At 45.3% G+C, this 27,418-nt stretch overlaps 1 protein-coding gene across 7 annotated transcripts in view; it reads left to right on the forward strand.

The window, feature by feature from the left end:
* ARMC8 (armadillo repeat containing 8) overlaps positions 1-27,418 on the forward strand; it is a 1,620,024-nt gene that overhangs the window by 705,274 nt on the left and 887,332 nt on the right. For all 7 annotated transcript variants that reach the window (XM_069615827.1, XM_069615825.1, XM_069615821.1 and 4 more), the window contains one exon: positions 17,860-17,920. In XM_069615827.1, the coding sequence (XP_069471928.1) occupies positions 17,860-17,920 (61 nt within the window). The remainder of the gene's footprint in view (positions 1-17,859; positions 17,921-27,418) is intronic.

Genomic DNA, 27,418 nt, shown 5'->3' on the forward strand with positions numbered 1-27,418 from the left:
AATAAAAAACCTGGGATGCAATTGGCAGGAAAATCTGGGGATTCGAAGGCCAGGGTGGCGCTAAGGTACAATCGGTTTTCGGTATCCTGCGACAAGCACTCCCGTTCGTCCTGGCGGCTGATCATTCCGCGGTGGTCGGAGCGCTGGTGAACTCCCAACACTATTACTATAACGGCTTACTTCTGACCTACCACCAGATACCTTTTATCAGCTATTTCCAGGTACTTCTAGATTAAATAAGCTCTGGTAGAGCTGTGCCTGCCTTTACCGTGGTTTTACTTGATCTCCCGCCCCGTGACCTGTTATGCACGAGTGACCCTGGGCAAGTTCTCTAGCCAAGCCCATGGCTGTACAAGGTGCTTCCCTACCTTGTTTGGACATACAGCACCCTGCTTGAGGGGGGGGAACCTAGGCAGCAGGTGGGATAAGACTGGTTAAGCTTTTTTTTCCTGGCTAACGGTGCCACTCTTGTGCATCAGCTATAACCAGAGAGCAGCGGGTGCTTGGGTGGTGCTTGGTGGCCCCCTGCTCCCTTTACATTTCCCCTCAGTGTGGCCACTGGACCCAGAGACTGCTTGAGCTCCTTCCATTAGATTTAATATTGCGGGCAGCAATTTGCATATCGTTGAGGGATGTGCTATTTCATCCCTGGTGCATTGTGCCTGGTCTTGGGGGGAGCAGTGTTTGCTGAGCTCTGGGCACTGCTGTCTGGCTCTGGGTCCCTAAAAGCACTGGCGTGCATAGGGAACCTCCTGTTATACCAGAGGATTAATGTATCGAATGAGTGACACTCAATTGTGAGAGGTGGGGCTAGTGACATAGGGCTCCCAAAGGGCCCCTAGAGGCTGTTATAGGAGAGTAGAGCCAGAGGCAGTACAGTGTAGTGCTGACTGTGGGTCTTGCCCTTTGAGCAAGTGCTCTGTGTGCCCTTGAGTCACTGATTGACTGTTTCACCTCACTTGCTGATTCACGGTTGCCCCCAAGGGTGATCACAGCCATGAAAACGCTGAAGCGGCGTGCCTCCGGTGCTACTGCAACTGCAGCCCGAGCTGCTAAGTGTGTTGCCTTTGCTTGCCAGGGAACAATGGAGGACCAAGAGCTGCCGTTAGAGCTCATTTGTGAAGAAGATGAAGATTCTATCATGCTGGGCAGCCCATGCGATTTGATTAGAAAACGATCAAGCCTAGAGTCTGGCAGTAGTAAACACCACTGAACCAGAAGCAAAGAATCATCTATTCCGCTCTGCAAGGACATGCCCCCAAATAACCTTTAGATTTGGTGATTCTAGTAGGCCAAATAAGAACTCTGCTCACTTACTAATCTAAGTAAAGCAAACAACTTTTGTACAGAATTGGCGGCAGAGCTTAATGCTTCCCTACCTTGTTTGTACACTAATATTATTGAGTCAGTGGCTAATGCCATTGAGCAAGGCAATTAAGATCTTAGCCCAGGGTTCTTCCTAGCATTGCCACTTTCAGAAACATCTTGCACCATTACTTTCTCGACCTTGTCCAGCTCACTGGCATTTGACAATTGACGCTGCGGCTGACGAGGCGGTTAATAAGGCAGCGTGTGGTGAACCAGTTACGGATCTAGCCACCACTAACACTTTTGAAACACGAGTAGACGTCCATTCTTTTGGCCGGTACAATAATAATATGCAATCCTTTTCACAGGGCCAAATGTTATCTCTTGACTGTATCCCATTTTCTCAAATTGAGAGCTTAACAACACTATGAAAGACGGTTCCATTAGCGGAGAGTCATCGGTAATGTTTACATATACTGGAAAACGTGCACAACTTTCTGCCAAATGTGGCGTACTTGTGAAAAGTCTTGTGTGTGAACCTTACAAGCTCACTGAACCAGCTCATTAACAATAGCAATGTGCAAGCGACTAGCATGGGAAAAATACAGGATAATATCACCATACTTTCAAACCTCTTTCAAGAGCAAGTACGTAGCAACAGAGAATCTTCAAATGCTAAATTGGATAAGACTGAAAATAACTCAGCACCGTGTTATAAGCGGAAGAACAGGAAAACTATCAAACGGGCAATTATGTACGAAGATCTGAAGCACAAGGTGAAAAGGAAGAACCCTAACTTTGCTCCAAAGACAATTCTTCCTTCTAGTTTGCAGTAAAAAATGATTACTAAAAAGGGTTCTGCATCTACCAATATTCAGAAACAATTAAGTGACAAGGAGAGGAGGGCTACCATGGTGGCATCACACTCATCACAATGTACAGTTGAAATGGCATTTCAAGTGGAAGAAGTGATAGAGTATTGAAGAGGAAGAATTAAACGTCCCCTCTAAGAACAAAAGTGTGCTCCGATCGCAAAAGGAAACTTCTGCACCCAGCAGACAACCATTGGATGGCCGGGTCAAGGGCTGTGTTGAGAGAGAAGTCAGCGACAGGAAAAAACAAAAAAGTCACAGATGAAGCACTAGAGTAGCCTGTGTACAATCTTGAAGGGCTGTTTGTTATTCCCGCTTCTACTCCAGTTGAGGCGGAGGAATGACAGATTAGAAGTGTATTGGTTCAGAAAGATACTTGCATTTCTGACCAAGTCTCTCAACATGTAACCATCAATGATATTAAATGCTCAAGCAAATTTAGAGTCCTGACGGGGGACAATTCTACATGAACAGATCTAGGTTCCTGGAGCTGTTTCAAACTATCCTACTTTTGTGCTTCATAAGAAGCGATAATATAAAAACGTTTGACATTTGTGAAAAATGTCAAAAATGCTACCTCCGTTGTGCACTTTCATGTGGAAAACACGGTTGACTATGTAATGTAATATTGTCCCATCATTTTTAAAGATTGGGCACAAGTGTAGTTTATGGAGGTGAATGAAGAGGGGGAACATAGTCCATCTGCTGATAGTCGTGTATATTATCAACATGCTGTTGGGTTGGAACACTCAGGGAAATCAACACATATGGCATCTGGAACCTCTTGTAATTAACGGATGGAATACCATTTCTAAACTGGCAATTCAGAACCCTAGCGGCCACTCCAATGGAGGTTTTGATTTTGCGAGTAAGAAAAACCCTATGTATGGAAGAAATAGCCTGGGTATCCTTGAATGTATTAATAGGTAGAGTCGCACAACTAAGTGAGTCCAATAGTGTCGGAGTGAAAGAAATCATTAGCATAGATGTCTACGGCCCACCGCATCAGAGAGACCATATTGCCATACTTAAGGAGGTTGAAGACTTCATTAATTCTAGGATGGATCGGGCCTGCACCATGTTATGTGGTGATCTTAATTGTAGAATCCCGGGAGATGTTGAGGGGAGGTGAGGAGTGGGAGTTAGATTCTCCATCATCACCGGAAGGAAGGCTGGTTAAGGCTTGCCGCAGGGGAATCAGTAGGGCTAGCCTGCTCTATTTTGCAGGCTTCAGCATGGTTAATGGTGCCTTCCCTTCAGACACACCTACACAGTTTACTAGAAGTAGTCCCAACAGTTCCAGTATTATTGATTGCACTTCACAGTAAATGCCCCCTCTTTGATCACTGATATGTGTGTTCTCCAACGTCTGGAGAGTGACCATCATCCCATCAATGCCGCCTTTAATATTGAGAGTCACGCTATGGAATACATGCTGTCCGGGACGCTTAGTAGCAGCTCCACCATAAATCGGATTTTGTGGGAGTGAGAGTAAGATTGGAGTTGCCTCTTTGGTGGCACAGTTCTCCCTCAGTGAATATTCCCTGGGCAGTGCAAGGATGGAAAATATTGAAGAAAAAATGCTCCGCACTCGAAGAACTGCGCCACAACGTATATTTGTGGAAACTGAAATGTATTGATTATAATGCCCTTTTGGATAACACGTGTTTCGACACACCAGTGTCTTTTTCTAATCGGGGCTGGTGATAAAAACTATATTCCAAATCAAAAATCTTCAGTTCAGTAGAACAGAAAGTAATGGGTTAAATCCCCCTCCGGTTTATACTCAATCTCCTTTCGTCTGGGTCCACCAGCAAGGATGGAAAATAACCTGACCCTTGATGCAGCTCGTCAAGCTATAACTAGCTATGAGAAATGTGTGGAGTGTATTAAATCAAGTCTCCTTCCCCAGAAAGTTAGCTGCTCCATAGTTGCTATTGGCCCACAGAGGCCACATCGCCACGCTTATGATAAACAAATTAAGGATAAAAGTTTGAGTTTAATCCAGTTGAGCATGCCATGAATGTCAAAGATATTAAAAGTAAATATCAAAATTGGTTGAAGTGGCACAAGTACCAGATAGAATGTTCTCAGTGGTGTGACCTGGTACATATGGCCCACCTAATAACATCATAGGGTTTTGGAAAATAGTCAATGGTAAGATCTCCTTGGCTAGAGATGTAAATGTGGTGCTGGAGCAGGCTTGGGTCACACACATTGAGACTTCGTTGGGTGGGTGTGCCTCTGAGGCCACTATGGTTAACACACCTGCCTCGGCCTGGACCTATGTGAAAGGTAACATTGACATTGTTAAGCTGATCAAGGCCAGTAAATCTTTGAGGTCTCCAGGCCCTGTTGGCCTCTGCAATGTGTTAATTAAAACAGACACTCAGGTCTGGGCTGAAGCTCCACATTGTAATATCACTGGATAAGTGCCACTCAGACTATTCTGTCCTTGCGGCGTGATAGTATCAACATTCCAGTTTTTAAGAAGGGCTGTCACACTGATCCACAAAATTACCAGTTACTGGCGATGTTGGATGCTCCTGCCAAGATGTTTGCCAGGGTACTACTGAAGGAGTTGGGAGCCTGGGTAGAGGTAGAGAACATTATAACTCTGAATAAAACAGGATTTTGGAAAGGTCACAACGCCACTATCATGGCCTTGCTCTAATAATCACTCTACAGCAGGCTTGGCAGATGTGTAAAATATTGGTGTACATTTCCTTTATCGACTTCAGTGCAGCCTTTGATACTGTTGATAGGGGAAGGAGGAAGCTGCACATCTGGGACGTGCGGCTCGGCCTGCTTAGTATGATTATCCATCTTGATGAGCAGACCAGTGTAAAGGTTTGCCTTGATTAACATTGTTGGATGTCTAGTTGGATACTAACACAGAACGGGTTAAAGCATGGCTGCATCCTCGCACCCATGTTTTTTAATTTGTCTTTGTCCGACTTGGGAGGGGCTGTGGCCAACTTAACTAGCATTCCTCCAAAACTTGGTGACCCTCCCACCCCTCTACAGTGGCTCGCGTACTTGGATGATCTTCTTTACTTGAACTAGCCCTAGGTGGGCTCCAACAATCCCTGTATGCTCTGGATGCATACTATGCTTTGAATTCTCTCAAGATAAACACCTCTAAGACTAAGATTCTGGTCTTTAGTCCACAGAAAAAGAAGCAGAAAAGGTTAAGCTGGCACCTGTCTGGGGAGGTTATTGAGGTAGTCTCCGATTATAAATACTTGGGGATTACCCTAGACTCTAGATTGAGGGTTTTGCTACACCTTGACCAATTAAACATCTGGTCCACCCAGACTGTAGGTGCCACCCACTCTTTTGCCCATAAGGGAGGGGGGATACTCAGTGGGAAAATTGGTTAAACTCTACCATGTAACGATCTTACCATATGGTGCCGAAACATGAGCCTTTGGGAGCATGCCAGAGATCCTTAAATGGGAGGCTGTCATCCTCAGGAGACTCCTGAGACTTCACCCCACTCTATTGTGGAAATGATTTGTCTTGAATTTAATTTACAGCCGATTATGGTGAAACTTTATCTGAGCTTTCTGATTACTTACTGTACAATTGTTTACGCCCCGGAAGACTCTCTGAATAGGTTGGTGCAGGGTACTCTTCTGAGCAGTTTACATCTCATGCCATCAAGCTCCCTTGTACAGATCAAGCTCACAGCCGATAGATGGTTGGCACTTGCCCCTGAGAATGCCCTATCAATGCCTTTTTTTCACTACAAGAAAACCATGAAGATGCTCCTATTGTCACTAGGCAAGGAGCAGTGGATTGTTGACTTATTCACAAAATTCAAGGTGACCTATTTCATCGAAAACATCCAAGACCAGTTACTAATTCCTAGGTGCATACACCACTTTCTGGGGAATTCACTGGTCTGGGACTATCTGAAACTTAAATGTAATGCAGTGAGATGCCTGGAAATCACTGCGGCATGGGCAAATGTTACAGGGAACGAAAGACACTGTTGATTTTCTGGGGAGTCCCTCTTGGAGTCTGTTAAGAATTTAATGACTGTGTCCCGCTTTCCTGACCCTATGGCACCTAACATTGAAACGTGCTGGTATGGAGGGGAGAGTCATGGCCAACACCCTCTAGAATATCATTACGAGTGGCCCCCAGGAAGCTTAAATCATCTATTTTACTATTTTTTGGAAAAGGATTGCTACGCTACCATCATTGAAATTATTGAATGAGTATAATGGATATTGGGCCGGACAAGTAGGGCATGCCTACGCTATTGGCTAAACCCTACAGGCAAATGTGATTCACTTGTTGTACTGTTTTATTGTTTTCATTTCGTTGTTACAGCTGAAGCTGAATGTTGTTAATGTATGTTTAATAATGGTAGTATTAAAAGTTGGCAATGTTAACTATATAATATTATAAAATAAATAAATAAATACATACAGAGCAGCCTGCTCTCAGGTATCCCACTGCTTGCAAAGATCACAAAATGCAGCTGTGAGATTCATATTTAGAGCACAGAAATCCTCCCCCATTTCTAATCTACTGCGTCGTTACACTGGCTCTCTGCAAGGGATAGGATCGATTTGAAAGTCCTGTGCTTAATTTTTAAATGTTAACAATCTGCCCCCCCCCCCCTTTTATTTATCTAAAATCATTTCCACTTATCACCATTCAGCCGGCTGCGATCAAATGATAAATTGTTGCTGGAAATTCCGCCCCTCAATATTGTGTTCATGGGGGACCGCAGATTTGAAGTATATGGACCAAGACTGAGGAACAGTCTCCCCCTGAGGATTTGTGCCCTCCAATGTCTCCTTGAGTTATGTAAGGCCCTAAAAACCCACCTGTTTAAGTAATACAAGGGCAGGAACTCAAGGCTGAGATGTGCTAACCGATTTTATTCTCTTCTGTGCAGGTTTTGTTTGTGTTTTTGATCAGTGATGTTCCAGATCTCTCCCTTCTGCGCCTACATACGATTTATCTCGTCAAGAGCGCTATATAAATGTATCAAATCGAGTCTTAAAAGACAGACCAAAAGACTTCCTTTTTTTAAACTTTATTTTTAGAACACAGTACTGTAGTATACTATGACAATGGGTATCGAATGGGTCACCGCGGTTACACCAGTGAGCGGATACAGGCTTATAGGCTATTTTTAAATAGCAATAAGATCATTACAACCACTTTGCAGTTTGGTCAGGTCAAGGGTTAGATGATTCAGTGAGGCCAGTCATGTTTTTCTTACAGGCCAGTAAGTTTCAATTGAGTTCCTTTGACAAGGCTTCCAAGTAGTACTGAAGTGCCGGCCACATACACTCGGCCCGCTGACACAGCAGCGTTCAATCCCAAAACGTATTTTCTGTGACAGCTCCAGATGATGTTTTTCAACTAACCATTGGCCGACAGTGGGGATTTGTGTTTCCAGGAGAGAAGCATTTAAACCTTTGCTAATAGAAGACACATTGCCAACAACTTGCTAGAGGTTTTAGGAAGGCCGCAGGACCCCCTGAGCATACAAACTAGATGCTCAAGTAGAATAGTTTTACCTAGAGCCATGTTTACTACAGCAAGCATTTTGAATCAAAATGTTTGTATTAGCTGGCAGGACCACAAGTGTAGAAAATCTGAATTATCTCTGCCACAATTTGGGCAGGCTCCACTATTAGACAGATCAAATGTGTCTTGTCTAGCAGGGTTGATATACACTTGATGTAATACTTTGAATTGATTCAATTTATATCCGACATTCAAGAACACTTGGTGAGTGTAAGAGCATGATCTTTTCCATGTGGCCTTTTCTAGTCCAACCCCTAAGCTTTTTCCCCATTTAGATTTAATATTGGAGTGTTGCGAATGTGAGATTATTTTTTTTTTATAAGAGCGTCGAGACTATATGCTTGCAGCCAATGGATACTATAATGTATTAAAACAGTGGAGGGCTTGTGCTCTGGGCGGAAGCCAGGGACCCAGGCACGAAAGGCCTCTCTTGTACGATGATATTGGAAAAGGTAAAAGAGATTCCCGCCCTTATGGGCCACAAATTGGTCTCTGGTAACAAAAGAAACCCTGAGTACAATATTGCTGAATTGCTCCATGCCCAACTTATCCCAAGAATTGGCAAACCCTTATCACATTTTGGTGCTGGGGCTGGTCCAACTGCAAGGGTCACTCCTGCTCCACATAGTAAGGGACTGTAGCTGACAGGTTTGAGTAAAGTAAGCATATGCAGTCCAGAAAATAGCCTGAAAGCCCCATTGCTTCATGAACCAAAAAAAGGTATTGCCACAGGAGGGAATCCAATGCCTTCTCACCATCTAATATGGCGCCGATCACCTTAACCTTGGGGTCTATTTGGACCACTTTTGCAAAATTTCTACACAGATTCACGGCAGTCGACCTTCCAGGGAGAAACCCTGACTGGTCCAAGTGAATACGTGCTGCAACATACTTCAGTATTCGCAAAGCTAGGACTTTAGCAAATATTTTGGTAGCGAGACCAAGAGACGATCTGCAGTATTTGTTACCTGCATCATCATATGCATACTTTTTTTATGAAACAAAACGTATGTTTATAATCTTGATGCCAGCTCTTGACCCCACAAAACTGCCCAACTCTTGCAGAGCTTTGATACTGTCAAAACTAGACTATTGTAACATTCTACTGCTAGGCTCATTGTTAGGGAGAATTCTCTGTTTAGGCTGAATTTCCCTACATAGTGAGTCCCCCAGCAGCTTTGCTGGATTTCTGGGGTTTAATTTTTTTCTCCTGCCAAGAGTGAGACTCTTTTACCCTCACTCTTGGACATGTTGAAGTGTGTTATCTTGGACAAACCTTGTGTTGAATGGGCTATGGGGTCTTTTACTCCATAGGGCCTCATGTATTTTTGTGATGTGGGTCACACAGCACCCTCTGTGCCGTGACCCAGGGGTGTCCTAGGGACTCCCCAACATAGACTCCATACCCTGGGACTGACTACTGTCTCCCAGGGCATGTAAAGTCACCAAAGACTTTGCTAGTCTTGAATCCTGAACAGAACCAGTACAAACCATCATATTGTGGACGTACTGGCTGGGGCAATTCGATTGCCCCAGGGTCTGTTAGTCGAGGGGGCACGTCTCCGTCCCCCCTGATCGAGTTTTGGCTGGTGGCAGTGGAAACTACTTTTTATATTCGACCGCGAATATTTCCCTATGGGATTTCCCATTGTTTTAGGCTAACACATTTAATTATTTATTTACGGTAGCCTTAAACATACCGCCGGTTTATATATTTATTTTTATAACTCCGGTTGGGACTTTTTGCCAAAACTTGATTCTAAAATGGCGTTGGTGTTCGCCTCTGTAACTCTGACCCAAAGTGGAGCCCTTTGTTCCACTTTTGGCGGGCTTCTCCACAGAAGCCCTCCAAAGTGGTGCCACTCTGTCTGGGGTACTTAGGAGGGGTGGAGGGGGATTTAGGCACCCTGGACTGAGTTACCTTGGTAACTCAAGTCGCACTCCGTCCTGATTGGCCCAAGTGGTGAGCCGCCCGGCTCACCACTTAGCATGTTTGAGTGACAGCTAGGCTGGGTGAATGGGGGCTTGTTGCATAAAAGCAGGGCTTTGGGGACTGGGACTTCAGAAGTCGCCACAGGACCAAGAATCCGACGAGGGAAGAGCTGAGCCGACCTGCTTCGACGACACCACCCGGTGGAGCCCTGCTGAACCGTCTCACCACTTTTTCCCGACGACCGAGGAGAACTCTTAACGGAGTGGCTCCTTCCCTTGACTGGTGGGGACAACCAGTTTTCGCCTTCTTTCCGTTCTTTTGAGGTATCTCGTGGCCGCCTTGCCTGTGCCAAGCACCCCGGCATCCGGAATACCACACTTTACCCCCATACCGCGAAAGTCGGTACCAACCCTTTAACCGGAGGACTCCGCGGCTGGTTTCTTCCCGGGCAGTGCTACGACCTTTCTCTTCTGCTCTTCAGCGAGATATTCTTCTCCCCTGACCGACGTCGAGCCTTGCTGTCACTGCCTGGAACAACTGCCCCCGCTGGAGGATCCTTTCCGCTTAAGGTACTGTGTTCCGCCTGGCTTCCCTTGCTACCGACTGTACGGGGTAGATTTAGTCCCCGGCTTTCGAACCTGGGAGTGCCTGGGACACTTTGGCTAAACTTTCTGAGCCACTCTAAACTCTTTTTGACTCTTTGCAAGACTTTGAATCTCTAACTAACAGTGTGATCTTGGGCACATTTTCGCTCCGGCTACTCTAAGAGTGGGCCCTGCCTAGTGACTTTTGCTCACCTGTGACTTTATTCTTCTTTAAGCCTATTGCAAGTGTTCTGGACCTTAGAGTGGTGTGTCTAACCTATTTCTGCTTTTTCTCTCCCTTTCTTGGAAAATACTAGAGTGTCATCTAACGTTAAGCACTCACCTCTGTTTTAATTAAGTGGTGTTAACCTAGAGTTGTCTAGATAGGAGAAAGGATTGAATTTACTTTCATTATAACTGTGTTGGAGTGTTTTTACCATATTCGTTGTTAGAGTGTTTTTACTTATGTGTGTTTTTAAATAAATAACTATATTCTTTTGAAACCAAGCTCTGGTCAGTGTTTGCTTGTGCTATTGTGTTTTGGTACATATTGTGTATACTTTGCATACTGCCTAACTCTTCTTGAGAGAAGTCTGACTGCTCAGCCACAGCTACCAGGTAAATCTGGGTGGTGCGGACTGCTACCAAAGGGGTTTACTGCTCTACCTGTGGTCTTAAATCTTTTGCAGTGTTCCCCAAGGGAACTGCACAGGTTTCTGCCTAACACTGGTGTACAGCGGTGGGATTTGTATTGAGTATACATTTTAGTGTGCTTTAGATACCTTAGTGCAACTAACCACAAAGCTTAGCACTGAAAAAGTAAAACCTCTAACATGTCAGTTATAGAAAGCTATAGTCAAGAGTCCCTTGCAGCCAAAACTGCTGATTGTTTAAGAGTGCTCTGTAAACATAAGGATCTCCTGACTAAGGGCAAGAAAATGGAGCTGATTGAAAGATTGTTAGCTAACCAAAGTCTGGGTGATGGTTCAGAGGAGCCTACCACTCCAGCAACTGTAGATGACAGTATTGAAGTTAACATGGAGCAAAATGTTGATGATTCTGAGGAAGAGTCAGAAGAGGAGGGTGAGGCTGTTGTAACTGTCCCCCCTAGGCCTCTGCCTGCTCTACCTGCTGTGCCTACTGGACCTTTACCAGGTCCCACATTTAGTCCTCAGTACTTTGAACTGGAGAAAATGAAGCTAGAATTGGAGTATAAGAAACTTAATGCTCAAACTGACAAAGAACTAAGGCTAAGGGAAATGGAGCTCAAGTATGACTTAGAAATGAAGAAATTATCTGTTGAGAATGTTTCTCTCTCTGGCTCCTCTAGAAGTTCCAGTCCTAAAAGACCCCGGATGCCTAAAGAATTGGTTGGTATGTATGAGCCTAAGTTGGATGTGTTGGATTGGTTGTCTCTGTTTGAATATAATCATGGGCTCCAGAACATCACAGGAAATGACTTACTCACCTGGTTGTTCTCTAGGCTTCCCCCTGTTGCAACTGATGTGGTAATGGAGATGGGGGAGGAGGATAGGAAGGACTATGAATGTGTGAAACTAGCTTTGATAGCTAGGTTTGGGAAGACCCCTTCCCAGTATCTTAAGAGGTTTAGGAGCCTCAAAAAGCATGATGGTACCCCTTGGGCTACCTGGGTGAGTGAATGTTTGAAAAACTTAGAGGGATGGATTAAGGGTTACAAGGTGAACACTTATGAGGGGATGAGAAATCTCTTTATGTTGGAGTCAATTTATGATGCCTGCTCTCCTGAGCTCAGACAGCACTTGGCTGATTCACAGGAATTGGATCCTAGGAGGCTAGCTAGGGCTGCTGACTTGTGGGTTGCCAACAGGGCCACTCACAAGGATTCTGGGGTGACTCAGAGGAAGGATGGGGAGAAACAGCCTAAAAAGGACTCCAAAGAGAATTCTAATACCTCCCATACCCAAGAGGGCCACAAACAACCAAATAACCAGGGTAAGCCCCAGGGTAAACCGAATCAGGCTAGTGTACCTTCTGGCCCCAAGCCAGAAGGAGGTCAGAGCAAGCCACCCTTCCAGAGAGCATTTGGACAATGCTATGTCTGTCAGGGTACTGACCATATCAAAGGAGATCCCAAGTGCAAGGGTAAACCTGCAGGGATCAGCACAGTCTCCTTAGCCTTCACTCCTGAGGATGAAGTACAGATGGCTAGTGCCCACTTTGAACTCTTTGCTGAAGAACCCTTGGGTCTTCAAGCAACTGTAAACTTAGAGCCTATGGGTCTGGTTAGTCCCCAGAATAGGGTTGTGTATAACTCCCTACCTGTTAACTCTAAGGTGTATTATGTGGACAGTGTTCTTGTCAATGGCCAGGATACTCCTGCCAGGAGAGACACTGGGGCCAGCAGAACAGTAGTGGATGAAAGCTTCTTTCAACCTGAGGATGTGGCCAAAGCACCCAAAGGTCCCACTAAGATGTCTGGAGGCCCTGTCCAAATGGTTCCTATCCTACCAGCCCTCATTCAGTGTAACAACATGACAGTGAGGATCCCTGTCAGTGTTCAGACTGAGGTACCTGGGAAGGTCCTGTTAGGGAATGACCTAAGAACTCTAGGAGTAGTGTCACATACCCCCAGGCCTCCCAGTATGGAGAAGCAGAACTTAACCAAATTGGCTAGACAGGCTACCTTGAAGGACCCTTCTAAGCCTGTGGGACCCTCTACTGAGAACCCCACTACAAGCCCTGGTGTTAGTAAGTTGACCTCTAACCCAGGCCCATTTCAGGATAGTATGCTAGGAACATGGGCGCCCCAACCAAGCTCCATCATTGTTCCCCTAGTCTCAGAGTCTCTGACTCCCCCTGCTTCTGAGGAAGAGGTGGATAGACCAACTAGGCCCCTATCTGTCTCTGAGAGAACTGGTAATTCTCCGTGCTGGTGGAAAACCAGAAAAGAAAAGTCTAAGGCCAACAACCTTCAGACTGTTGGACCTTCTACTGAAGACCCCAACTCAAATCCTAATATTAGGGGGGAACCTCCTAAAATAGGTAAGGGTAGATCTAAGAGGAAGGGGAAGCAGGTACATTGCCTAACCCCAACCCCTCCAACCAAGAGGCCTAAGACCCAACCTGCTCCCACAAGAGAGGTGGTGAGGAACCTTGGAGGCCCCTCTAGATCTAAGGGAATCCTTTATAAGGACCCCTTCAAAAAGCCTAACCTAGGTTCAGAAGTTGTACCAACTTCTGAGGGACTGGTCAACCAGATCCCCTATAACAAAAAGACTGATGTTCCTCAAAGGGTCTGTAGGTCCGTTAGCTTGCAGAAGAAAACCTTTGAGTTCTCCATTGAACATAGGTCAAGGTGTCACCATCAAAATGCTGATGGACTCTCTAGGATGTATATCATCGACTAGAGGTATGAGGTTCATCCAGGAGTGGATTAAATCCTCCTGTCCCTTAGTCTGGGGGGGGCGAGTGTTAGGGAGAATTCTCTGTTTAGGCTGAATTTCCCTACATAGTGAGTCCCCCAGCAGCTTTGCTGGATTTCTGGGGTTTAATTTTTTTCTCCTGCCAAGAGTGAGACTCTTTTACCCTCACTCTTGGACATGTTGAAGTGTGTTATCTTGGACAAACCTTGTGTTGAATGGGCTATGGGGTCTTTTACTCCATAGGGCCTCATGTATTTTTGTGATGTGGGTCACACAGCACCCTCTGTGCCGTGACCCAGGGGTGTCCTAGGGACTCCCCAACATAGACTCCATACCCTGGGACTGACTACTGTCTCCCAGGGCATGTAAAGTCACCAAAGACTTTGCTAGTCTTGAATCCTGAACAGAACCAGTACAAACCATCATATTGTGGACGTACTGGCTGGGGCAATTCGATTGCCCCAGGGTCTGTTAGTCGAGGGGGCACGTCTCCGTCCCCCCTGATCGAGTTTTGGCTGGTGGCAGTGGAAACTACTTTTTATATTCGACCGCGAATATTTCCCTATGGGATTTCCCATTGTTTTAGGCTAACACATTTAATTATTTATTTACGGTAGCCTTAAACATACCGCCGGTTTATATATTTATTTTTATAACTCCGGTTGGGACTTTTTGCCAAAACTTGATTCTAAAATGGCGTTGGTGTTCGCCTCTGTAACTCTGACCCAAAGTGGAGCCCTTTGTTCCACTTTTGGCGGGCTTCTCCACAGAAGCCCTCCAAAGTGGTGCCACTCTGTCTGGGGTACTTAGGAGGGGTGGAGGGGGATTTAGGCACCCTGGACTGAGTTACCTTGGTAACTCAAGTCGCACTCCGTCCTGATTGGCCCAAGTGGTGAGCCGCCCGGCTCACCACTTAGCATGTTTGAGTGACAGCTAGGCTGGGTGAATGGGGGCTTGTTGCATAAAAGCAGGGCTTTGGGGACTGGGACTTCAGAAGTCGCCACAGGACCAAGAATCCGACGAGGGAAGAGCTGAGCCGACCTGCTTCGACGACACCACCCGGTGGAGCCCTGCTGAACCGTCTCACCACTTTTTCCCGACGACCGAGGAGAACTCTTAACGGAGTGGCTCCTTCCCTTGACTGGTGGGGACAACCAGTTTTCGCCTTCTTTCCGTTCTTTTGAGGTATCTCGTGGCCGCCTTGCCTGTGCCAAGCACCCCGGCATCCGGAATACCACACTTTACCCCCATACCGCGAAAGTCGGTACCAACCCTTTAACCGGAGGACTCCGCGGCTGGTTTCTTCCCGGGCAGTGCTACGACCTTTCTCTTCTGCTCTTCAGCGAGATATTCTTCTCCCCTGACCGACGTCGAGCCTTGCTGTCACTGCCTGGAACAACTGCCCCCGCTGGAGGATCCTTTCCGCTTAAGGTACTGTGTTCCGCCTGGCTTCCCTTGCTACCGACTGTACGGGGTAGATTTAGTCCCCGGCTTTCGAACCTGGGAGTGCCTGGGACACTTTGGCTAAACTTTCTGAGCCACTCTAAACTCTTTTTGACTCTTTGCAAGACTTTGAATCTCTAACTAACAGTGTGATCTTGGGCACATTTTCGCTCCGGCTACTCTAAGAGTGGGCCCTGCCTAGTGACTTTTGCTCACCTGTGACTTTATTCTTCTTTAAGCCTATTGCAAGTGTTCTGGACCTTAGAGTGGTGTGTCTAACCTATTTCTGCTTTTTCTCTCCCTTTCTTGGAAAATACTAGAGTGTCATCTAACGTTAAGCACTCACCTCTGTTTTAATTAAGTGGTGTTAACCTAGAGTTGTCTAGATAGGAGAAAGGATTGAATTTACTTTCATTATAACTGTGTTGGAGTGTTTTTACCATATTCGTTGTTAGAGTGTTTTTACTTATGTGTGTTTTTAAATAAATAACTATATTCTTTTGAAACCAAGCTCTGGTCAGTGTTTGCTTGTGCTATTGTGTTTTGGTACATATTGTGTATACTTTGCATACTGCCTAACTCTTCTTGAGAGAAGTCTGACTGCTCAGCCACAGCTACCAGGTAAATCTGGGTGGTGCGGACTGCTACCAAAGGGGTTTACTGCTCTACCTGTGGTCTTAAATCTTTTGCAGTGTTCCCCAAGGGAACTGCACAGGTTTCTGCCTAACACTCATCGAGCGCCAATTTGGCAAAACTCCAACTGTTGCAAAATAAAGCGCTGCAAGCAGCCTTGGGCTTAAAGAAATCTGACCAAATATCTAACACAAGGAGAGAAGCTCACTGGCTCCCCATTAAAGCTAGAATTATTTTTAACACTCTGTCTCACTCACAAATGTATCTCCAAGAAAGCTCCCACTTACCTCAACAAGGCTATTTCCCTTAATAAGGCCACGAGAATACTGAGATCCAACAACCATTCTCAACTCTTCGTCCCGAGCTACAAAAGTACTAGGGTAGGTGTAAGTAGCTTCTCAGTACTAACTTCCTTAAATCTGGAACTCGCTCCCCGCTCACTCTAGAATTGAACCATCCCACCAGTGCTTCAAGAAGGCACTAAAAATGTGGCTTTTCAATAAATTCTAAAATCGAATACTAAATCATGTCTTGTACCTACCATGCATGTAACTGTATTGTTACTATGGCTGGCTTCCTTTTCACTCCCAGCTTAAATTTCAATTTCTCTGCCTTGTCTTCAAATCTCTCCATGGCCTCGCTCCCCCTTATCTCTCCTCCCTTCTCTCCTTCTACTCTCCCTCCCGTCCCCTTCGGTCTGCTGACCATTTCCTTCTCACTGTACCTCCCTCCCCTTGTGCCTCCTTCCGTTTCCGCTCCTTCCAACTCCTAGCACCTCTACACTGGAACTCCCTCCCTCTTGCTATCCGCTCTACCCCCACCCTCACCACATTCCACACTTCCCTTAAATCTCTCCTCCTCCATTCCCCTCCCTGAAGCTCCTCCCCCCGTCCTGATTCCCCCCTCCTTATTCTTTCCCCTAACTACCTCCTCCCCTCTTCTACGCCCCCTCTCAACCTCCCCGTTCCCTCCTCCTACCATTCATCACCACTCCCCTCCCATCCTCTCCCTCTCCCCTTCCCTACCGATTCCCCTCAGTTAATTGCTATTTTCACTGTTTTTGTTGAATGGTTCACTATGTATTTGCTTCAGCTGTTATTGTTTGTTTATGTATTATGTTGTTCATTTGTACAGCGCTTTGGCGTAAGGCGCTTAATAAATCAATCAATAAATACATAAATAAATCTTCTAAGCTGCATGAAATGTATTCACCTTGTTCTCACTGAAACTAGAGATTTAAGCATACTGTAACCCTACGACAATCTCAATTGTATCACACACCACTCATGTTTGAAAAATAACGCCTTCCTTCACTGTAACCAGAGATTCAAGCTTTACTGTAACCTACGCCATGGTACCCATGGGTTTGGGCGTATAACAAATGCAATAAATAAATAATCAGCTCTGTCTGGACATCCGTTTTATTCAAGTGATACTGTGTTACTCTGTATGTGTACCTCCCTAACTTCTTTCTTGAGAGTTGATCTTGACTGTTCAAACATACACACGGTAAGCCAGGGAAACTGGTCTGCCCAGTTTTAGAACGTTCCCTCACACCTTGAGCACAGGGCTGGGAGAAACCATGTGAACAGTCATGGCGAACAATCCTCAATATGGGTGGACACAAAGATAAGTGTTTTGTCTTTAAAAAGGGATGCTGCAACCCAAAAAGCCATGCATAAATCATGTGGTGATAGTCACCCATTTGCTGCCTTCGTTCTAGGTGTCCATTGCAAGCTGAATTGAGTTTCATGATATTTGTCCTTTTTGACCACTGCAATGCTCCAATCCACCATGCCCATATAATATTTTGGTACCGGATGTACAATGCTTTTGATACATCTAAAGTTGTTTGCTTACACAGTAGTGTAAATTGGTGTACAGTTTTCATTTTTAACTTCTACCCTGAGCACCATACCAGCCTTATTTAGCTGTAAACCCTAGACCTATTTGAGTTTCGCCAGCATTCAACCATTAAAACATTGTTGGGTTTTGCAGGTGTGCTATACATTATTCTCTTTCACTTGAAGATTGAGATTGTGTTCTACTGATGCTACTTTATGGATTATTTTTAAGATGACATTATGTGATATGAGTTTGACTCTGCATCTACTATTCATTTCTAGCCTAACATACATGTGTAGAGCCGGTGCCATAAGGACGGACGATATCTGCATCGTGTTGAAGGTAAGCTGGTCTTCTGGAACTGAGAAATTGGATGTGCAATGACAAAGGGGAACAGGGATGAATACCGATTACCACTTACATATGGCTTTTCCGATTTTAAGGACCTACCTTGCTTGCATTTATCTTGATTTTCTCTGGCATTCAGGATGTTGTAATCTTTGTGCTTTTATTTTTGGGATTTTGGCCACCGTTTTCGGCAACTTTGATATTTAACAAATAAAAATGTTATGTCTCTGCAGGATTGCAATCCTTCCCTTTGCTCCTGCTGATCGCTGCCCTCCATTCCCTTCATATTGTCTTATATCCGGCTTATGAGGTTATATGAAGTGATGAAATGAGAGAACTGTAAGCCATTATTGACAGATGGTCATTAAACCATGGGTGGGTGGTGTGACAAAGTCCTGTGTCTAACTTTCAAGTTGGATGGGTGGAGGGTCATTAAGTGGGCCATGTATGGCCGCAAGTAAGAGATTTCTGGTCCTGAGGCTAGCATTTGGAGGATCTTATGTATGTCTATCTATACCTACCGCACCAGACGGCGGCAGTGGCTTGTCATGTGGGACCCGAACTGACATGAATTTTCATCAGGCTATTTCCCGATCTGATGAAAAAGAATTTCCTCAGGGCTAGGAATGAAATAATTTTACCTAGAACTTTTATCGGACAAATAACTTGTGTGACCTCTCTAAAGCCTGGGGCCTAAGAAGTATTGCTTTATGGACCAATCCCAAATTTTGTGTGCCTTGCCAACATAAAAATGAGTTGAGATAATTGGTTTTCTAAACTACGTCAATATTAGGGAGAATTCTCTGTAAAGGCTAATTTCCCAAACCTAGTGAGTCCCCCAGCAGCTTTGCTGGATTTTTGGGGTTTACTTTTTTCTCCTGCTAAGAGTGAGACTCTTTTACTCCCACTCTTAGACATGATTTGAGGTGTTCCTTTCTCTTTCCATGTGTTTTATGGGCTATGGGGTCTTTTACTCCATAGGGTTTCATGTGTTTTTGATGTGGGTTACACAGCACCCTCCGTGCCGTAACCCAGGGTGTGTCGTAGCGACCCCCCAACGTAGACTCCATACCCTGGGACTGACTTCTGTCTCCCAGGGCATGTAAAGTCAGCATTGGCTTTGCTAGTCCCAAATTATGAACAGAAACCAGTACAAACCATCAAATTGTGGACGTACTGGTCGGGGCAATTCGATTGCCCCGGGGTCTGTTGTTCGAGGGGCCATGTCTCCGTCCCCCCTGATCGAGTTTTGGCTGGTGGCAGTGGATACTACTTATTATATTTGACCGCAAATATTTCTCTATGGGATTTTCCCATTGTTCGAGGCTACCAACTTTAATTATTTAATTCCTATAGCCTCGAACATTCCGCCGGTTTATTTATTTAATATTAATTCACCGGTTGGTATTTTTTGCCAGAACTCGATTCTAAAATGGCGTTTGTGTTCTCTTCTGTGACTCCAACCCAAGTCGAGCCCTTTGTTCCATTTTTTGGCAGGTTTCTCCACAGAAGCCTCCAAAAGTGGTGCCACTCTGTCTGGGTACCACAGGGTGTGTGGGATGGGGTTTAGGCAACTCAAGTCGCACTCTTGTGTGATTGGCCCAAGTGGTGAGCCGGCCGGCTCACCACTTAGCATGTGTGATTGACAGCTAGGCTGAGTGAATGGGGGTTTGCTGCATAAAAGCAGGGTTTTGGGGACTGGAACTTCAGAAGTCGCCACAGGACCTAAGAATCCGAGGAGGGAGAAGCTGAGCCGACCTGCAACGACACCACCGGTGGAGCCCTGCTGAACCGTCTCACCACTTTTCCCGACGACCGAGGAGATCTCCAGTCCGGAGAGTCTTCTTCCTTTGACTGGTGGGGATAACCAGTTTTGCCTTCTTTTCACCTTCCTGGAGCATCTCGTGGCCGCCTTGCCCGTGCCAAGCATCCTGGCAACCGGAATACCACAGTTTACCACTACCGCAAATCGAAGGGTAGTACCTTTTAACCGAAGAACTCCGCGGCTGGTTTCTTCCCTGGCAGTGCAACGACCTTCATCTTTCCTCCACGGCGAGGCCTCCTCTTCCTCTGGACGAAACACTGACTTGCACCCGCTGCCAGGAACAACTGCCCCCGCTGGAGCTTCCTTCCCACTTAAGGTACTGTGTCCCACCTGGCTTCTCTTGCGACAGATCGTTTGGGCTGACAGTAAAGCCTCGACTTTCTAACCTGGGCTGGCCTGGGGCAATCTAGCTAACGTTTCCTGACTTTAATTTCATTCTTTGTGTGTGAACTATCTACAAGACTCTTTGGGCATAACCCCACTGTGTGAACCTGGACCCCTTCTGCTTGCTCTTTCCAAGAGTGGGCCTTGCAATTGACCTCCTTGCTCTCCAGTAGAACTCTGCCTATCCTGCCTTACTGGGGTTCTTTAAAAAGTATTGAAATTTGTGTGCTTCCATAACTCTGCCTTTTTCCCTCCCTTTTTAATAACTTATTAGTGTGCCATCTGATGTTGAGCGCTCACCTCTGTCTGAAAATAAGTGGTGTTTCTCACTAAGACTTGTCTAATAAGTAATTAGGGTTGTATATATATAATAGTGACTTTGTGCTGAATTTATTTACCTCTTTGTGCTAGTGTAATTTACAAGTGTGTCTTTAAATAAATAATTATATACTTTTACACCAAAGCTCTGGTCAGTGTTTGCTTGTGCTACTGTATCTCTGTACCTATTGTGTACACTCTATATACTGCCTAACTCTTCTTGAGGGAAGTCTGACTGCTCAGCCACAGCTACCAAGTGAATCTGTGTGGTACAGACTGCTACCAAGTGGGTTTACTGACAAACACCTGTAGTCTTAAATCTTTTGCAGTGGTCCCTAAGGGAACTGCACATGTTTCTGCCTAACATTCAACAGCATGAATTAACTAGTATACCATGTGCTTACATCTACTCCACTCCCTTTTAGGCAGTGGGAAAGTATTGTGAGGGGTCCAAATTGAAAGCCGGACACAGCATCGTCATGTTTTTGGCCAAAGACTTTTATTAACTGAAATGGGTTGGCAAAATACCTCTCTGAACCTGCTCGAAGAGGAGTTTGCTACCTAACAAACTAAAACTAAGGAACAGTCCGTGTCAGGATGTCAGAAATCAAAAGCCGTCCTTATGTCCAAACGTCTATCCTGAACCTCACAGTATAAACAAAATAACAAAGTGATTAGGGAAATGTCTTTAGCCTGATGTTAGCAACAATTTGCTCATAAAAAAAAAGGATAGCTCCAAAAGTAAATGGTCTTCAAGGTGGGAAAAAATGGATTCCAGAGGGTGACTACCTTCCCCTGGGTTCTTCAATGCTTGAACAATGTCTTTGTGTCTAACAGTTCCTTGTGTCTTTTCTTGGCCCACAATTCTTCTGTTAGTTAAAAAGTTCTTTATCCTTATAAGTCTTTCTTAAACGCAAGTTTTTTCTTGGCTCAAAACACAATCACTCTCAACTGCCTGGTGTACTCTCATGCCAGGACTGCTCTTATGCTTCCAAATGCTTGGTATATTCTCTTGGCAGGACCTCTCTTTATATTTCCAACTGCCTGGTATACTCTCCTGCCAGGACTTCTCTTGTATATTTATATGTGCCTGGTATATCCTTACCAGGACTTCCCTTGTGCTTTTAATTGCCTGGTGTACTTATCCTTGTCAGGACTTATCTCTTATATTGTCACCTGCCTGATATATCCTTGCCAGCACTTCACTTGTGGATTTTCAAATGCCTTTTGGGCTTGTTACTTGTGGACATGCTCATGAATATTCCCTGTCGTCAGGCTGGGAATCTTCAGTAAAAGAAAAAAGTTTCACTTTCACTTTAAAACTGTATTTCTCCTCCAAACCAATCACTGTGCTCTGGGTCATACTGCCCCCATCCAATGATAGTCCTCTCCCTAAGCTCCACCCCTGTTGGCTATCTTCAGATTTTTACAACACACTTCAGTGTTGGGAGTCTTCAACTTGCTCTCCGAGCTAATTTCGTGTTTTAGGGATTTTTATCCAAAATAGTTAGAATTTTGACCGATTTGCTTAATTATCTGTGATGAAGGACAGATGCCGGCAGCGGGGATCCGAAGATCTTCATCCATCGTCGGAATCGTCATCAAAGTTTCGAGAGGGCCCGGCCTTGGGCCTTCAGTGCACCTTTCAACCATGAGTGAAGACGAGAAGGAAAGTCAAAGCCTCTTCAAACTCTGCGGGAAGTGTGGATTAAAGAACGTCTTTGTGAAAGATCGGCATCATAAATGCTTATATTGCCTGCATGCGGACCACGATGTGGAGGGATGCGAGGTGAGCTGAGGTTTCTCGAATAAAATCAAAAAAGACTGCTACAGCAGACTGTCAGCGTGGCTCAAGCCGAGCAATGCCACTGATTCAGCTGCAGGGCAGAATCAAGTCTCATCTAGGAACGGCCGGTCAGAGGAACAAACTCTCTCCGGGAGGATGTCGAGGTCCTTTAAGGACGCCCGCTTGCGAGGGTCTAAGAGAAGGCCAAGCTCCACGACACTAGCGCCGCTGGGGCACGTCCTGAGTCAGGCAAAAGGTGATCGCCATCACCATCGGCCTCTACGGTGAACCTACCAACGAAAGGGTCAAAGAGGAAGTCCCCAAACCTGGCAAAACTGTGTGTCCGTGGATAAGCCGATGGACACACAGCCCTAGAGGACTCGTTGAAGCTGACGAAGACCTTGCAGCATGCCAGGTCAATGGATTTGACAACAGCACCGTTGACAAAAGCAGCAATGAGCTCATCGTCGACAAAGTCAGCGACGATTGCTGCGATAGCGCCGAAAGAGAGTATGTGCGCGAAGGTGGTGGCGACCACTCCACGGGTGTCCTTACCCCCAGCCGAGATATGGCTGCGGAAGTAGCGACAAAGGCGGCGGCCACTCCGGTGTCAGGTGATGACCCGGCGACCGCTTAGACCCTGCAGCTTCCTGAGAATGAGAGAGCCACAGCCCCTTCGATGGAACTCCCCCGGTACGTGGACCAGCGGGCTGTTCCAGATAGGACCGAGCAGATCTACTGCAGTACCATCGAAGAACATGATCTACAGAACAATTGCTACACGTATCACGACGGGTCTCCTGCAAGCAAGAGGAGGCACATCAACCCACAACCTACACAGCTGGCTTTATTCACCCCTAGACCTAGGGATGTGTCTCTGGATATTCTAATGACCCTGCACCCACTGGTCACCGAAATCCAGCAGAGTATGCCTCCAGGACCTATGCCTTCACCGAACACGCAGGAGCCTCCGAGGCCCCCACGAAAGACAAAGGCCAAAGGGGGCACTGTTCCTCGCCATCACCAGACTCCTCCACCACCACCTCGTCATGAGAAGACCCCACTCAGAGGCCTGGACCCACGCACGGACCCGACTACCACAGCTACGGGCACTGACGAGAACAACGACTTCATTGCGGCTGACTGGGAGATGATGCACGCGGACGAGCCCCAAAGGGCCTCCCCACCTGACAAGGTGGATCCTTTCATTCCATTATGTCAAGGGCCTCAGAACTGTTTCAGTTAGCCCCCGAGGAGACCAAGAAAGAAGGCTTCCTATACCAATGGCGCAAGTCCAGAAGAAAGACAATCCTGTTTGTTCCCTTCCTGGAGGACATCTGGGAGGAAGACGTGGCTCTAATGAAAAACCAGAGTACGGCCACAACCAAATGGGACAGGTTGGAGAAGAAGTACAGTGTTCCAGATTCAGCCCCCAGGTGCTTAAGGTCTCAGTCCTCGCCTGATTCTGTGTTCTCGGCAGCAGCCAGGAAGCACTCGGCGAACCCTTTGTCAGCAGCCATGGTACCTCCAGACCAGGAGTGGAAAAAGCTGCATGCAATGGGCAAGAGGATCATTATATGGCAGCCTCTACCATCAAGGCATCTAACGCCCTAGCCATCTTGTCCCGATATGACCGGGAACCATGGTTCAAGTTGGGTCCTGTTCTGGACTTTCTACCCAAAGACAAGAAGGTCGAGGCACTGGAACTCTTTCAGGAAGGAGAAGTGGACTCGGATCATGCCATTACGGTGGCAGTGGACATTGCGGATATGGGTTTCCACCAAAAGGGAAATGGTATGTCCCTGCGTCGTCTGGGTTGGTTGAAGGCAACAGACATCTGCCCAGACGTTCAGACGAAGGTACTGGATATGCCATTCGATGGCGGAACATCTTCGGAAAGGAGATCGTCAAGTCTTTTTTTGAAATTTGTTTATTTCTACCATGCCATAGCCCACGGGCATCAGGGCACAAAACAGACAACATAAAGCTAAACTGGCTGAAAAGAGACAAGTTTATCCAAACAGGGTAGTTTTCAGGTTTTTCCATAAAGTAATGTAACTTTCCTCCAATTGCATTATTCCAGTTATTTGCCACTTTAAGAGAGAAGGATGTACCTTTTCCTCAAGGTCTTTTAGCTTCAGGTATACCAAGATGATGTGTTGAACTTGAGCATAAGGTCCTGCTTGGGGAGTATTTTCTTAGTGTTTGCTTAAGGTAATCTGGAGCTTTTCCATATAGACACTTATGGGCCAGTGTCTTATTGAATACATTTCTCTACAGGCAGCCAGTGAAACTCCTTTCTGTAGTGTGAGATGTGTTCTTTCCTAGTAGCATTGTAGATTATCCTGACAGCATCATTTTGGACAGTATGTAACTTTGAATGTTCTTTTTGCTTGCTCCGCATAATAAGGTGTTGCAGTAGTCCAGCCGAGGCATGATTATGGCTTGAACTAGAGTTTTGCAAATTTTTGCTTGACATTAGCAGATTTATCTGTCTTAAGATTTTAAGGTGGTAGTGTGCATTTTTTGTCACATGTGCATCTGCATTAAGGGATGCCTCAAATGTTGTGCTTAGAGTTTTTACTTTTTCAACCCCCTTGATGGCGCAGGTGTCTAGAATCAAGTTTGTGTATGCTTGGTCCAATTTATTTCCGGCTTGGCTAGTCCCAAAGATCATGAGCTCTGTTTTACAGCAATTTAGACACATTCAATTTTTGATCATTCACTCCTGGATGGAGTATATATATGGTTGAGGGATGTTGTGTCTTATTCATGGTCACCACTGAGTTCCATGATAAACTGGAAGTAGTCAGCGTAGTTGGTGAAATGAAAGCCCATACTTTCAACTTTATCATATAAGAGCCTTATGTAGATGTTAAAAAGGATTGGAGAGATACAGGCCCCTTGTGGCACCCTGTATTTTATGGAGATGGGATCTGAGCAGGCCGTACCCCAGCATATGTCGGATGTTATTTTGCTCAAAAAAGAGCGAATCCTTTCTTCTGTGTGACTTTAGCATTTACTGGTATCGGTAAGAGTTTCCAGGAGTCTGGCATGGTTTAGGAGATGAAACACAGCTGAGAGATCTAATAAAATAAGTAGACCCGTTTTCCCCTACTCTATACTTAACATTTGCGTCTGCAGATCTAATAATGCACTTTCCATCACGTAATTTCTGCGGAAGCCAGATTGTGTGTGATGGAAAACAGCCACGGCCATAGATTCAAAGTGATCCTGTAGTTGGGTAGTTGCTGCCTTGTCCAGTATTTTTAATAAAAAAGGGGTATGTGTTATTGGTCTTACATTTTCTGGGTCCTTGGCACTGAGCCATGGTTTCTTAACAATAGGTGTAACAGCTACTTCTTGGATGGATCCAAGAAGGAGGCATTTATAAATCGTGTAAAGATGTTCTTAAGTATGATCTTAGTCAGAAGGAGGTCCCCTATACAGGAGGTGGGCCTGATATTAGCTAACATTAGTAGTGTCGACAATAGTCATGGCTTGAAAGCCGAATTGGGTGTGGTGTTGGGGTTCTCAGTGTGAATTTCTGTCTCATATTCTGAAGGTTTCTTTATAATGCCTGGTGAGTTTTGAATTTTTTCGAGGACTAATAAGACTTTGTTTTGAAATGCTTTTTGCCCATTTTCACAGTCTTCCTTATTAGGGTTAATGCCTTGAGTGAGAGTGGTGGGTTTTTCCCAGGATCTGTATAGCTCAAAGAGATTTTTTTGGTGTTATGTCCAGCTTGTTCAATTTGTGCGTCACAGTAGATTATTTTGTCCCCGAGAATCCTTGTCTTATCTTTTCTTTCTAAAGGTTTCCATTTATTTCTGTTGTCAATATTCTGGTTTTTATCCCATACACACTCAGCTTGTCTTTTTTCCTGTTTTAGGATTTTTAGGTCACGGGTAAACCAATCATGTTGGTTAGGGTGGTCCCTGGTGGTCTTTATCTTTAATGGCGCTCTATTGTCTAATAGTTTAATGATTTGAAGCTTGTACATTTCTGCAAGTCTGTCTGGAGGATCTATGTCCGACGAATCGTTCATGACGGCTTGCATACAAGTTTCTTGACTTGAGTTTGTTATAATTCCGGTTTAAAATTTTATTGGATCGTTCGCAAAACAGTTTCTTCGGGGCAGGCGCAGGCAGGCAGATTGTACCTTTAACCTTACAATGGTCTGACCAAATGCAAAGGTTTGTTTTAAAGTTGGGTATGGTCCTATTTCGAGTTGCCACCCAGTCCAGGGTATGGCCTCCTGTATGGGTTGGTTTTTTGTTGTGTATTGTTAGTCCACCATTGGTAAGATGTTGTTCCTGCGCAAGGGCTTCTTTATCCTTGGCCTCTCTGTAAGAAGGTGCTGTGATGGTAAGTTTGATAACTTCTCAAGTTTATCGTAACGAGCCCGCCACAACAACCTGACTCTCTCTGCTCCGTTTTTTCAACCGTCGCTCAGTCACCACCGTCACGCGAGCCCCTCTCTCTGAACAATAACAATGAGCAGAGGTTTGCATGATGGCACGTGCAAACCAGCCATGCTATTCTCTACATATATTCCCCCTTGGGAAAAGAAAATTAAAAAAACACCCCACACTTCAACTATTTAACTTTGAAAAGAAATGAAAGATATAATCAAATATAGTGACAACAGGTAATATAAAGAAACTTGAACAACATAAAATGATATCTATAAACTATTTTAGTATTTAGATAATAACACACACATAAGACACTCACGCCTTATAGTCCTTCATCCAAACGGGTTTAGATCTTATCCTGCCCGGAATACTGAGTCTGTGTTCAGCATCCACATCTTTGTTCACACTACCTTCCTTTTGACCATACTTCACCTCCATCCAAGATTACCACAGACTTCTTGACCTCAGTTATCCTCTTGGGCCCCAAGTATTTACTTTATATACATTTGTTCACTAATCTGGGATTTTTCACATACACTCTCTCCCCCACCTTCCATTCACGTTCTTTCACATGTGCACGAGCATTGAAATTGGCTATATTTTTTTCTTGGCTGACTTTGATAAGTTTCATTATTTGTGCTCTATCCACCAGAACCACCTTGGCTACTCCTAATCACCCTGGACACATTTTAGTCCCTGGTTCCCTCCCTTTCAGGGATACAAAAGGGGACACTCCCGTCACTGAATGTGGTGTTGTTACA

Source organism: Ambystoma mexicanum, chromosome 9 (genome assembly GCF_040938575.1).
Source record: "Ambystoma mexicanum isolate Mex_15411 chromosome 9, UKY_AmexF1_1, whole genome shotgun sequence".
NCBI classification, from domain to species: domain Eukaryota; kingdom Metazoa; phylum Chordata; class Amphibia; order Caudata; family Ambystomatidae; genus Ambystoma; species Ambystoma mexicanum.